Below are 14,166 nucleotides of genomic sequence, written 5' to 3'. Positions count from 1 at the left end.
TTAAGAAACACTTAAATTATTCAAAAAAATTTAAATGAACTTTTATTTTTTTATTACGTTCAATTAAGTCTCTGTATTTTTCTTTTGAATCAAATATATCCTTAACTGCCATTAATCAAAACATCACATGTTATTTTATGTCACGTGATGCTAACGTGGCGTTGAGATAGAAAGTGAAAATTATCACGTGACTATACCATCATGTCATATTAGTATATCATGTCACTATTTGTTATGACATGTTAATATACCATGTCAACATTACGTGATATAAAATGATATGTAATATTTTTTTTTTGAAATGTGAGATATGTAATGTTTTAACTAATAACAGTTAATTAGCCATTAGTTTCATGAATTTATTTAGTTCAAAACAAAAGTATAACAGTTTTAATAAATGCAATAAAAACATAAAAATTGATTTGAATATTTCTAAATAGTTCAGAGTCCTTTTAGATATGATGTCAAAATAAAAATTAAGACTGTAGCAAACCTTCAATGGAAACACATATTTAGTCCACATGTAGAGAAAATATCCATTGATTGTGGTCAACACTGTGAGTTTACAAACTTTAACTTTTTGTTCGTTTCTATCAGACCATGGGTTTTCAGTGAAATAATGATATACAAATTTGCAAAGATCCCCGAGTTTTATAGGATTGTTCAATGAGGAGCTAACATGGTAAATGGTTTGACCAGATTAATGATTTATGTGAACTACCATGGCCACGTGTCATAAGGAAAGTGTTTCTATCTCACATCGGACAGGAACGGGAGATCTTAGACTCTTTATAAGCAGGTGTGCTGCACACCGTCATAAACGCGTTTATAAGGGAGAGAATAATGACCCCGTGACACACAACCATTGCATTTACCATCGTGTCTGCCGGCATCTGCATAAATTTTGAAATTCACGTTTTTCACTTGCAATTAGACCCAGCTATATATAGGGAGAAAATGGTATATGTTTTCTAGAGATTAAATATTCTCACCAAATCGAGGGCAGAGTTACGATAGCGAGGAAAACATGTTAATTTCCCGTCGCCATAACTCACAATGACGCTATCTATAGTTCTGTAGTACCATAAAAATTAATGAGTCATTATTCTATATATATGACGTTAATGGAAGCAATAAATTGCATTAATGAAATATATTAATAATTTTAAATCAAATATGATAAAAATTTTGAAGTTGCAATTTGGTCATGGTAATTACCTCCCACCTTCAATCCAGCCACGGAAGGGTTCTTTATAAGTGCTTGTTGCAATCATGGTGGGGCGGATAATGACGAGAGGCAAATCTCCTTTGAAGTTCCCTAAAAGCATGTCTCCCATTGCCTTTGTAAACACATATGTGTTAGGCCACCCATGCAAGTTTGCCCTGTATTCATAAGAACCAAGGTTTACCATTATTTTCTTTTTCTTTTCTTTTTTTCTTAAATAAGATATCATCCACACAATTCAAGGTGAAGTGGAAATGATGAGAGTGTGGGAGAAACCTTTTGAGGCCGAATTCCTTCATTCCTGATTTTATTTCTTCGTTTGGGGCATGTTGGAATCGCAGTTCATCTAATTTTTCCTCTACAATTCTCTTTTCTTTAGTAATGTCTAATTTACATGTTTTCGACAAAGTGTCATCCACAGAAAATGGTTTTTCTAATATAATTCCTGCTTGTTCACCGCACATGTAGGCTAAAAGAAAATTATAATAAAAAAGGCATGATTGTCAATCTTAATTTATCTCCAATATATGTTCTGAATGCACTAAAATTTAGCTATGTATATAACTAATATCAACTACTAATTAATGAAGAACGGTCAATTAATTTCATATTCACCAGTTGATGTGTGGAGAAACAGCTTCATCTTATCGCATTTCTTTGCAAACCTCAAAACGTTGAGAGCTCCAAACGTATTGATGGCCAATGCAACCTCATACCTTGAAAAATAAGAGGAAAGAAGAAAGGAAAGGTGGCAGCAGTTGGAAAAATTATAGGCAAAATTATGTTCTTAAGACCTACTCCTATTATTTGAATACGAGGATTCTAAATTACCTTTCATTGAATCCTGTTCTGGCAGCAACATGTACTACAATTTCTATTTCTTTCAACATATGTTCTCTTAATTTCGATTCATTTAGCCCGAAGTTTTCAGATGAGATATCGCCTGACACTGCTATCACCTTGGTTGATATAAAGAGACCAAATTCTGAACCCCAACTGTCTCGAAGATTCTTAAACAATTCCGTGTTTATGATCTACATAAAAATTAATACACGTAACTATTTTTTTGTGAATTTGAAATTAAATTTTATATTACATGTAATAAATTATATTCAAAAAAAGAATTTTAATGTCAATTTTAGTATAAATCATATGATAGAATGGTAGTGATTACGAACATAACTTTCATGATTATCGTCCAATTGCCTGAATTTGTTAATGAAGTATGGAACTTAAAATTCATTAGATACCTCACTATGCAACCGTTTTGTGGCAGAATTAGCATCTGCAGCCGTACAAAGAAGATAGAGCTTATGCACATTCGGTTGAAGCCTTAATATCTTCTCCACAAAGACTGCAACCAGAGTTGAGAATTAAATCATTAAATAAAATTAATATGATTAATTATATTTTATTTTAAATTAAATCACCATCCTTGGCTTAGTAAGAGAAAGAGAGAGTACCCTTTGTCAAAAATCCAGTTGCACCAGTGACTAAAATAGTTTTGGCTTGAAGAAACTTGGCAACATTATCGAACTCCATATCCATGTCTGAGAACCCAAAAAAATTAAAGAAGTAACTTATCTATAGTATATATTGGAATAAAATGGGGTAAAATCCAATAATTTAATAGAAAAAAAAAAAAGATAAGAAAGCAATGTGTAATGATAATTTGAAAGTATTGAAAATAAAATTATTAAAGTCGAAAAATAATCTAACATGTGGACATCACCTACCTTGATTGTGGAATTTCTTTTCCCTTTTTCCCACCTATTTTTCCTTCTTCTTTTAGCTGTTTTTTCTCATCTTCTCTATGTGACTTTTAAGAGGTATTTATAAGGGATAAGAAAAGCTGTGCATGGTAGTGGAAAATCCCCCAATTTTGGTACCCTCAGGCCACTGCTTTTGAGCAATGGATGAAGTAACTATGGCAACCTTGGTCCTTGTTTCACGTGTGATATCACATCCCATGTTTGAATGTGAATGCAATTATTAACACTTTCATAAATATTTAAGTTAATCGATTTTAGTTATTAATGGAGTTTAAACTTTTAAAAATCACATAATTTAAATTTAAAAGATTATTCGACCAATAATATTTAGATCAAGATCGTTACACTATGTGATTTGGTTTAAACACATTGACTATAGCCAATTGAGGCGAGAAGTTGAAAGCAGGATAATTACCACAAATGAGGAAGATAAAAGAGAGATTTTTTACCCCATAAGTTCCTCAACATCCTGCAAGTAACAATAATTCAAAGGGAAACAATCAATCCATCTATTTAAAACATGTTGATTTCATGTATTCGTTCTTAGTTAAACATCAGTGACATGATAAAGAGATATATTACTAAATTGCTATCCTCCACGTATTCCACAAGCTGAGTGTCTTCTTAAGGTTGAGATATGCTAACAGTTAGATGTGCAGTTGTCACAGATAGTAAAAATGAGAAAAAGAGTACCTAAAAACAATTTGTATGAAGTTACCATCTTACTTTTCTCAGTCCATAAAGATAGTTTAAAGCTTATACAAGTAATTGCACATAAATAGTAGAGATGAATTTTAGATGCCTACCTTTATAATTTGAGAGATCAACCCAAGTAAGAGATGAGGCTACAATAAAAATAATCAAGATGAAAACCATCACATTATTAGAATATTTAATCCTAACTCGCATAGGTAACTGTTTAGCTGTAGTAACCCTTCCTTCAACCAAGTCTTGTGTGCCAATCTTTACATAACACCTAACCCAAGATATGAGGCTGCAATAAAAATAATCAAGATGAAAACCATCATATTATCAAAATATTTCGTCCTAACTCACATAGGAAACTATTTAGTTGTACTAACCCTTCCTTCAACCAAGTCCTATGTGCCAAAGTTTACCAAACACTTTTGAAGCAGAACAAGATGCAACAGATGCCTTGCCTATATGGTTATGAAGGTTTGCAATTAAGTTATGAGAATAATTGAATCATTTATTTTAGATTATCTTCTAAAGTAGGTTTTTAAGCACCCATGAAATAGTGCCACCTCGTATTTTTTGAAAGATATGTAATTAGTTTATCTATACTGACTAACTTAATTAACTTACCTTAATGAAGATTAAAATGAATAATCAACTTATATCATCAATAATTGCTTCACTGCTCCAACCTTACTCTGGCTTTCACCACCACTTTTCATTATCACTCCCATGCACATCAAATTCCTTGACTTAGAGCTGAGTCAATTTTAGGGGCTTTGTGTTCTAGATAAAGCCACCGGTGAGGATGAATATATGATAGGACTTACATGTCTTAAAAAATATCAAGTGGCATGATTTTAATGGGCACCTAAAAATCGACTTTATATGATCCTTATATAAGAGCAGGCGGTTCTAAATCAACTCTTATACAAACACTTTTCCGGATTGTTGAACCTGCAGAAGGCCAGATTATAATTGATGGTGTCAATATCTCATCAATTGGACAGCATGATTTGCGGTCAAGACGCAGCATCATTCCTCAGGATCCTACTACGTTTGGAGGGACTGTATGGAACAACTTGGATCCTCTTGAAGAGTACACAGAGGAACAGATTTGGGAGGTGGGTTCATTTCATTTTGATTAGGAGAGAGGAGAATTTCCAGTCTGTGCTATTTCTTTTGTAATAAGATGCATCTTTTATGATTGGAATTTGAAGTCTGATATGTATTAAGTGTCAACCTGGGGATGAAGTTAGAAAAAAGGATGGAAGGCTAGATTTCACAGATCTTGTTTTCTGTGATATAACGTAAAACTTGTTCAAAGTTTCCTAAGTTCCAATATTGAAAGAATTCTTTATTTCATTATGACACTGGTGCTGAAGTTAGCGAGAATGGAGAGAATTGGAGCATGGGTGAGAGGCAGCTGGTCTGTCTTGGGCTAGTGTACTCAAGAGAAGTAAGATCTTAGTGCTTGATGAAGCTACGGTATCCGTTGATGCAGCTACTGATAATCTGATTCAGAGTACCCTTAGGGAGCACTTCTCTGACTGTACTGTCATAACAATTGCCCACCGGATAACTTCTGTTCTTTGACAGTGATATGGTTCTGCTTCTGAGTCATGGTTAGTATAATTTGTGCAATTCAATGGTTTGCTTGTAGGATTTGTTGGGAGTTCAACTCATTTAAAACTTTTTAACTGTTGCAGGACTTATCAGAGTATGATTCTCCAGCTAGATTGCTTGAAAACAAGTCTTCCTCTTTTGCATAGCTTGTAGCAGACTACGCTGGGAGATCAGATTTGAGTTTGAAGAAGCTTGACTGAATCAGATTATGGAAAAATAACCATTACATTTGATTTTCACTCTATCTTAACAAAAGATCAACAGGATGAGGCAAACTTAGTTGCTCAAACAGCAATCGGATGAATCTATCCTGGCAATTGCATTTTTAATATTTGCTGTCAGAGAAGATGGAGAGAGAATATTGGACCATGGGGCAGAAGCAACTGCTAGTCTGTCTTGTCTCAGCAAGGATGCAGATCTCCTAGGCAACACTCTCATCAGATAACTACTGTTCTTGATAGTTAAAGTTTGTTTTTGACTTCCATTGGTAAAAACAAAAACTTGGTTTCAGGATGTATGAAGGAATATGATTCTCCTGCAATGTTGATGAATGATCTGAGACCAAATATTGGTTCCAACAACTGAGGACCGGATAACCAGAAAAAACACTGTTCTTGATCCTATTATTCCTGAAGCTTGTTAATGTCACATGGTTTCCAGTACTTTCCATTTATATTTTGACAGGTCATTTGGTTGCATTCCCAAGCACTTTCATTTTCAAATAGTTGTTGTTGGAAACAGGGAATGGAAGAAAAAGAATACTGTATTCCTCCATTGCTACCAAAGCAAAGTTGCGTTTTTCAACTCTTCCAAGTTTCTTGTCAAAGGAGAGGATAATAATTTATTCACATTATGCTCTTGACTCTTTGATCCTGATGCATGGCTTTTTTTTTTTCTTTGTTTTTTCTGTTTGGTTGCTCAGAAAGGTACAAACCCACTTTCCACAAGAGATTGCAAATCTCATACTTTGGGAGTAAAAACAATAATTTATTTTGCATACCATCCATGGGTTTAGTTTGGTAGCATGTCTTCCAATTGAGTGAACCCGAACTAGTTGCTGACTTGAACCTATTTTTATATTTGCTGTTTTGCCCCTAGGAAGACAGATTCTGACAAACAGAATCCCCACATTTTCGTAGTGAGCACACCATTCGAAGAAAAAACTGTGTGCTTTAGTACGACGTCGTTTTCTTTGTCTTTTTGCTGTTTTTGGTCAGCTGGCGGAACGGAAGTCTCCGGTTTGGTTCAGCGCCACGTGTCAGGACAATGACGGTTGAAAATTCCAACGGTTTCTATTGGAGTTTCCCGGGGGTTTTTTTTTTTTTTGTTTTGTAAAAATTTACTATTGGTTGTTTGGGAAATTTTTTTGAAATTATTTTAAATAACAAAAAACCTTGAAACCCAAAATTATTTTTTAATTTAGGAGGAATATTTATATTTTTTCTCTATTTATTATTATAATAATTTGAGTTATTATCACATAACGAATGAAAATAATGTTTTGTTAAAAAGGGTCAATAATTTTTTTTTAATCAGAAGAAAGGGCTATTTACTTTAAAATAATAATAAAAGTGGATTTTTTATTTATTTCTAGAAATTATAAAAATAACAAAAAGTTAGCAACTTTGAGCCAGGTTCATAGGATCAGATTATTATAATCTTATAAAGATTGATAAATGAAAGAAAGATTAATTCTTGAATTAACAGAAGGGTTTCTTTCCATTTTTATCTTTGTTGAGAAAGCAAAAACTTGTTGTAAAAGTCTTCATCAGACATTTTTCCATTACAAAAGAAGTGTTTTTTATTTTATTTTATTTTTTGGGGCTCTTCTTTTTGGTTAAATTTCTAATATCCATCTCTACAGAGTCATCTCTCATGTTTTGTCTCTCTCGCTCTCACTCTCTCAAATGTCACGCATTTCCCGGAAAGCCTCCAACCTTCTGGTTTTTGGACCATCTTTTGAGGCTTCAGCCTCCCTTCCCCTTTGCTCTCTCCGTCTCTCTCAAGTCTTGCTCTCCACGCATATCCCTTCCCCAAGTAATCTTCCTAATTTGACTCTCTCCACTTATCGCCCACTTTTGACTGTAATACTCCTTTTTAAGTCTTGTTTATATATAAACTCAAAAACAGAAACTTTCAGTCACTTACACAAGCAAGTATCTTCTCCAACACTGAAAACCCAAGTTTTTTCTTCACTAAGAAGTCCAAAAGAATGAAACTTTTTGCGTCGGAATCACCTCTGCTAATGAGTTCAGCTTCTAGTTTTGATTTTCTCCTAAAACCGATGTTTCTTCACTGGTTTTCTGCTTCATTGCACCTAGTTTTATTGCTTCTCTTGCTTGCCTTATGGGTAGTGAACAGAGTTAAAGAAGCTGGTGGGGAAGGATCAAAGGAGAGGTTAAGGCAAAGGAAGGTTTTATGGTATAAGCAAACTTTAGCTTGTTGTTTTATTGTATCAGCTTTCAATATTGTCTTGTGTTTGTTAAGTTATTTTTATTGGTATAGAAATGGTTGGTCTGAGGATAAGTTAGTGTCTCTTTCTGATTATGTGGTAAAAACACTTGCTTGGGGTGCAATGTGTGTTTATTTGCATTTCTCCAATTCGTGTGAGCAAAAGAAGTTCCCATTGTTATTGAGAATTTGGTGGGGCTTGTATTTTTTAATTTCTTGTTATTGTCTTGTTGTAGACGTTGTTCTTTACAACAAACATGTTTCTTTCCCGAGTCAGGACTTAGTATCCGATGTTTTTTCTGTTATTACTGGTTTGTTCCTATGTATTGTGTGGTTTTTTGGACGAAATGAGGGTGAAGATATCCTCCTTGAGGAGCCCCTTTTGAATGGAGATTCTAGTGTAGGTAATGGTGTAGAGTTTAATAAGAAAAAAGGAGGTGATACTGTAACCCCATATTCAAATGCTGGTATTTTCAGCATTCTTACATTTTCTTGGATGGGGCCTCTTATTGCTGCTGGCAATAAAAAACCTTTAGACCTTGAGGATGTTCCTCAGCTAGATAGCAGTGATAGTGTTGTTGGGGCTTTTCCAAATTTTAGAAACAGGCTTGAGTCAGCTGACAGTGATGGGAGTGGAGTTACTGCGCTTAAGCTGGTGAAGGCACTGTTCTTCTCAGCTTGGAAAGATATTCTTTGGACAGCTTTTTTCGCGTTTACGTGCACTGTGGCTTCATATGTTGGCCCATATCTCATTGACACTTTTGTTCAGTACCTGAATGGGCAGCGTGAGTTTAAAAATGAGGGGTATCTTCTGGTTATTTCTTTTTTTGTGGCAAAGCTAGTAGAGTGCTTATCACAGAGGCACTGGTTTTTTAAGTTGCAGCAAGTAGGAATTAGGCTGAGAGCAGTACTGGTAGCGATGATTTATAACAAGGGTTTAACCCTTTCGTGCCATTCAAAGCAGAGCCACACCAGTGGGGAGATCATCAATTTCATGACTGTCGATGCAGAGAGGGTGGGTGAGTTTAGTTGGTACATGCATGATCCATGGATGGTAGCTTTGCAAGTTGCTTTGGCCTTGGTGATCTTGTATAAAAACCTTGGACTAGCATCCATTGCAGCTTTTGTTGCAACAGTGCTTGTTATGTTGGCAAATATTCCTCTGGGGAAAATGCTAGAGAAGTTTCAGGACAAGTTGATGGAATCAAAAGATAAAAGGATGAAGGCAACATCAGAAATTTTAAGAAATATGAGAATTCTCAAACTTCAAGGGTGGGAAATGAAGTTTTTGTCAAGGATTATTGAACTCAGGAATGTTGAGGAAGGATGGTTGAAAAGATTTGTTTATACAAATGCCATGACTAGTTTTGTTTTCTGGGTCGCACCATCGTTTGTGTCTGTGGCCACTTTTGGTGCTTGTATTTTTTTAGGAGTTCCACTTGAGTCAGGGAAGGTCCTATCTGCACTAGCAACATTCAGGATTCTTCAAGAGCCAATCTACAATCTTCCTGACACAATTTCAATGATAGCTCAGACAAAGGTGTCTCTTGATAGAATTGCTTCCTTCCTCCGCCTTGATGACTTGCAGACTGATGTTATAGAGAAGCTTCCAAGAGGTAGTTCTGATACTGCAATTGAGATCATTGATGGGAATTTCTCTTGGGATTTCTTTTCTTCTACTGCAACGTTAAAAGATATAAATTTGAAAGTTTGTCATGGTATGAGGGTTGCTGTTTGTGGTACAGTTGGTTCTGGCAAGTCGAGTTTGCTTTCCTGTATTTTAGGGGAATTACCCAAGTTATCTGGAACTCTAAAATTGTCTGGTACAAAGGCCTTTGTTGCTCAGTCACCTTGGATACAAAGTGGCAAGATTGAAGAGAACATTTTGTTTGGCAAGGAGATGGATAGGGAGAGGTATGACAAAGTGCTTGAAGCTTGTACCCTCAAGAAAGATCTTGAAATCCTCTCATTTGGTGATCAGACCGTTATAGGTGAGAGGGGAATAAATTTGAGCGGTGGGCAGAAGCAAAGAGTACAGATTGCACGTGCTTTATACCAAGATGCTGATATCTATCTCTTTGATGATCCATTCAGCGCTGTGGATGCTCACACAGGATCTCATTTATTTAAGGTAACATGTTTTCTTCTCTGATACTATTGCATGTAATTTAAAAGTTACTTTTAATCTATGCAGAAAGCTATACTGCTCTGTGTACAGTAATTAATTGAACTACTAACATTTGCAATTTTGTCAGCTGCTTAACTGACTTTCTTCTTCAGTTGGCGCTTTGCCTGAATAATTGTTTAATCTTTGAATGACAGGAAGTTTTACTAGGCATTTTGAGTTCAAAAACAGTGATTTATGTCACTCATCAAGTTGAGTTTTTACCAGCTGCTGATCTGATCTTGGTAAGCTATTTACGTTTTCAGAGATTTTCCTCCTATGCCTTGGAGGGTAGGCGATAATATAATTACTGGGTTCAAATTTTGCATTTTTGTTAGGTCATGAAAGATGGCAGGATTACACAAGCTGGAAAGTTTAACGACATTCTCAATTCAGGAACTGATTTTATGGAACTTGTGGGTGCACATAAGAAAGCTTTGTCAGCCCTTGATTCTGTTGATGCAGGATCTGTTTCTGAGAAAAATATCAGTGAAGGAGATGGTACTATGGGGTGTGCTAATGGGAAAGTGCAGGAAGAAGAAAACCAAAGTAATGAGAGTGGTAAAGTAGATGATGTCTGGCCAAAAGGTCAGCTTGTTCAAGAAGAAGAACGAGAAAAAGGAAAAGTTGGGTTTTCAGTCTACTGGAAGTATATCACAACAGCATATGCAGGAGCTCTTGTGCCGTTAATATTGCTGGCACAGATTCTCTTTCAGCTTTTTCAAATTGGTAGCAATTATTGGATGGCTTGGGCATCTCCTGCATCTGCGGATGTCAAACCTCCTGTCGGGAGCTTTACACTAATAATTGTCTATTTAGCTTTGGCCATTGCTAGTGCCTTTTCTGTCTTTGCCAGAGCCATGCTTCTTAATACAGCTGGATACAAAACAGCCACTCTTTTCTTCAAAAGGATGCATTCATGTATTTTCCGTGCTCCTATGTCATTCTTTGATGCCACACCAAGTGGAAGAATCCTAAACAGAGTTAGTATCTAATGTTTTCTTGTATGGATGTCAAACATTCCATTTATCTTATTTTTTTGGCATTCCTCCCTTGTTTCTAAAGGATTCTATTATTTTCCTGCCTCTTTTAGGCTTCGACAGATCAAAGTGAAGTGGATTTGAGCATTCCGTATCAAGTTGGTGCATTCGCCTTTTCAGTTATCCAGCTCCTTGGTATCATTGCAGTCATGTCTCAAGTTGCTTGGCAGATCTTTATCATTTTTATCCCTGTGGTTGCTACCTGTATTTGGTACCAGGTAATTCTTGTCACCTCATATAGTATGTTGTCTGTCAATTTGTGGCTATAGAATGCGTGACCTCATAGACTTGCAATACATATTGTAAATCTCAAAGTCGTTTGAGAAAACATTCAACCTTGCATAATACTTGGACATAGGAATTCTCATAAACTTGTAATCTTGCAGCAATATTACATATCTTCTGCACGAGAACTTGCACGATTGGTTGGAGTATGCAAAGCTCCAGTGATACAGCATTTTGGTGAAACAATTTTAGGAGCAACAACCATCAGGAGCTTTGATCAAGAATCAAGATTCCAAAAGGCAAACATGATATTAATGGATGCATTTTCTCGTCCAAAATTTCATGTTGCTGGTGCAATGGAATGGCTGTGCTTCCGCCTGGACATGTTGTCTTCTATTACTTTTGCCTTCTCTTTGTTCTTTTTGATCTCTATACCAGAGGGAATTATTGATCCAGGTAAGTGATTGTAGATTGGAATCTTTATTGACTACCATGTCATTGTAGATAACAGATGTTAAAGGAGAATGACTGAAAGTGTTTTCTTTTATTTAGCCATTGCGGGTTTAGCTGTGACGTATGGACTCAATCTAAATATATTGCAAGCTTGGGTAGTATGGAATATTTGCAATATGGAGAATAAAATTATATCTGTTGAGAGACTGCTTCAATACAGTGGTATTCCTAGTGAGCCCGCCCTTGTGATAGAAACTAATCGCCTGGACCGTTCTTGGCCACCTTGTGGAGAAGTTAATATTCATGATCTGCAGGTAATGCAGTTATGCCTTGTATATGACTGTTAAGTTGTTATGTGTTGTTTTTGAAATAAATGATGATCTTTGATGTAGGTGCAGTATGCTCCACACATGCCACTGGTCTTGCGAGGTGTGACATGCTCATTTCCAGGAGGGTTGAAAACTGGCATTGTAGGGAGAACAGGGAGTGGTAAAACAACTCTCATACAAACACTTTTCCGCATAGTGGAACCTGCAGCAGGCCAGATTATAATTGATGGTGTTAATATCTCGTCAATTGGACTGCATGATTTGCGGTCTAGACTCAGCATCATCCCTCAGGATCCTACCATGTTTGAAGGGACTATACGGAGTAATTTGGATCCTCTTGAAGAGTACTCAGACGAACAGATTTGGGAGGTGGGTTCATTTCATTTTGATTACGAGTGAAAAGCTTTTCTAGTCTGTACCATTTATTTTCTAATAAAATGCTGTCTTCATGATTGGTATTTGAAGTCTGATATGTGTTAATGTATGTTCTGATTTTTTAAGGCATTGGATAAGTGCCAACTTGGGGATGGAGTTAGAAAGAAGGAAGGTGGGCTTGATTCTTCAGGTCTGATCTTCTATCATATAACAAACAAGTCGGATGTCATGCAAGTTGTTTAAAATCTACTACTAAATTCAACTATTTAAAGAAATTTTGAAGTATTATAACATTGCTTCTGCAGTTACTGAGAATGGAGAGAATTGGAGCATGGGACAGAGGCAGCTGGTCTGTCTTGGGCGTGTGCTGCTCAAGAAAAGTAAGATCCTAGTGCTTGATGAAGCTACGGCATCAGTTGATACAGCTACCGATAATCTGATTCAGACAACCTTAAGGGAGCACTTTTCTGACTGTACAGTCATAACAATTGCACACCGGATCACTTCTGTTCTTGACAGTGATCTGGTTCTGCTTCTAAGTCACGGTTAGTACGGTTGTGTTATCTATCATTTGCTTGTAGGATTCTTTGAACTTCATTTCGTTTAAACCTTTTTCTAACTGTTGCAGGACTTGTCGAAGAATATGATTCTCCTGCTAGATTGCTGGAAAACAAGTCTTCATCTTTCTCACAGCTTGTAGCCGAGTATACTGTGAGATCAAATTCAAGTCTGGAGAAGTTCGACTGAACTAGATGATCACGAAAAATATATGTTTGTTACTCATTGGGAATGTTTTGTACAAGACAAGCCTAGTAGTTTTCTTAGCTTCAATAAACACTAGTTATATATTTTCCTTTTCTCTCTTCTTTCAGCCTGCCATTATTAAGTTACAAAGAGATATTTCATAATGGGATCAAGCAGAAGAATCATCTTACAGAATAGTCAATGCCCAACATTTGACAGATTTTATGGAAGAAAAACTGAGGATTGAAACAGATATCTGCTCATATTGTTCTTGAAAAGTTTTAAACAAGTGGCACAAAGCTTACTTTAAAGAGCATTGGAATCCAGCAAATTTGACACTTACTTGAAGGTCCAACATTAGGCATGGAATGGAATTGACATATAATTTTGTGGGTATTATAAGTTATTTTATAAAAATACAAGCAACATCTGTCACATGATATTATCAATCTCGTACATTTTTTTTTCTTCAAGGTCAAGTTAATTGTTTTAGTTGATAATTCGTCCTACTTTTGTTTATTATATTGATATAGTAGTCATTTTTATGTATCAAAAATTAAAACATATGTTTAAACAGATTCACTTAGAACATAACACTTATTACATCCAATACTTAAATTATTGACATAATTGCTTACATCACTATGCTTACATCACTATTAATATAAATCATGCATCGGGAAGAATTTTTAGGACATATGTTAGGACTACTAGACACCAACAAAATTAATGTAAAAAATTGTCAAAATCACGTGCGAAGGAAAAAAAATTATTAATGTAAAGTCAACAATTGGCTGGTGGACCCTCACACGTCCATTAATGGGGCCCATTTCAAAAAGAGAGTGTCCAAATTAGTATCCCCAAGTTTTCGTGGTGAGCAATGAATGAGCATACGAGTCGAAGCAAAACTGTGGAGCTTCAGTACGGCGCCGTTTCTATTCCCCCTTTCCGGTTTTGGTCAGACGGGCGGGATTTGAATCTTCGGTTTGGTCCACCACCAGGTGTCAGGACAATGACGGTTGAAACTTCCAACGGTTTTTCGTTAGAGTTTCCCGGGTTTTTTTGG

At 35.8% G+C, this 14,166-nt stretch overlaps 1 protein-coding gene and 2 pseudogenes across 2 annotated transcripts; 2 read left to right on the top strand and 1 right to left on the bottom strand.

The window, feature by feature from the left end:
- Window positions 1–334: 334 nt before the first annotated feature.
- On the bottom strand, window positions 335–2,767 carry LOC110418914 (putative fatty acyl-CoA reductase 5; annotated as a pseudogene).
- A 1,372-nt stretch (window positions 2,768–4,139) lies between these two features.
- LOC149527060 (ABC transporter C family member 3-like) lies at window positions 4,140–5,519 on the top strand (annotated as a pseudogene).
- A 1,698-nt stretch (window positions 5,520–7,217) lies between these two features.
- On the top strand, window positions 7,218–13,213 carry LOC110418969 (ABC transporter C family member 3-like). 2 transcript variants are annotated; one of them, XM_021431809.1, is made up of 10 exons: window positions 7,218–9,901; window positions 10,093–10,179; window positions 10,273–10,917; window positions 11,028–11,192; window positions 11,361–11,655; window positions 11,752–11,966; window positions 12,045–12,350; window positions 12,483–12,546; window positions 12,662–12,901; window positions 12,985–13,213. In XM_021431809.1, exons 1-10 carry the CDS (start codon window positions 7,532–7,534, stop codon window positions 13,101–13,103), a joined length of 4,506 nt encoding a protein of 1,501 aa, XP_021287484.1. In that variant the 5' UTR covers window positions 7,218–7,531; the 3' UTR covers window positions 13,104–13,213. The 2 variants fall into 2 exon arrangements, with proteins under 2 accessions (XP_021287484.1, XP_021287486.1); XM_021431811.2 differs by lacking the exons at window positions 12,483–12,546; window positions 12,985–13,213 and having other exon boundaries at window positions 12,662–12,880.
- The last annotated feature ends 953 nt before the right edge of the window (window positions 13,214–14,166 follow it).

Source organism: Theobroma umbraticum, unplaced genomic scaffold (assembly GCF_002168275.2).
Source record: "Theobroma umbraticum cultivar Fairchild unplaced genomic scaffold, ASM216827v3 scaffold_67.0, whole genome shotgun sequence".
NCBI classification, from domain to species: Eukaryota; Viridiplantae; Streptophyta; class Magnoliopsida; order Malvales; family Malvaceae; genus Theobroma; species Theobroma umbraticum.
Note: the sequence above shows the minus strand (reverse complement) of the source record. Positions and strands in the feature narration are given on the sequence as shown.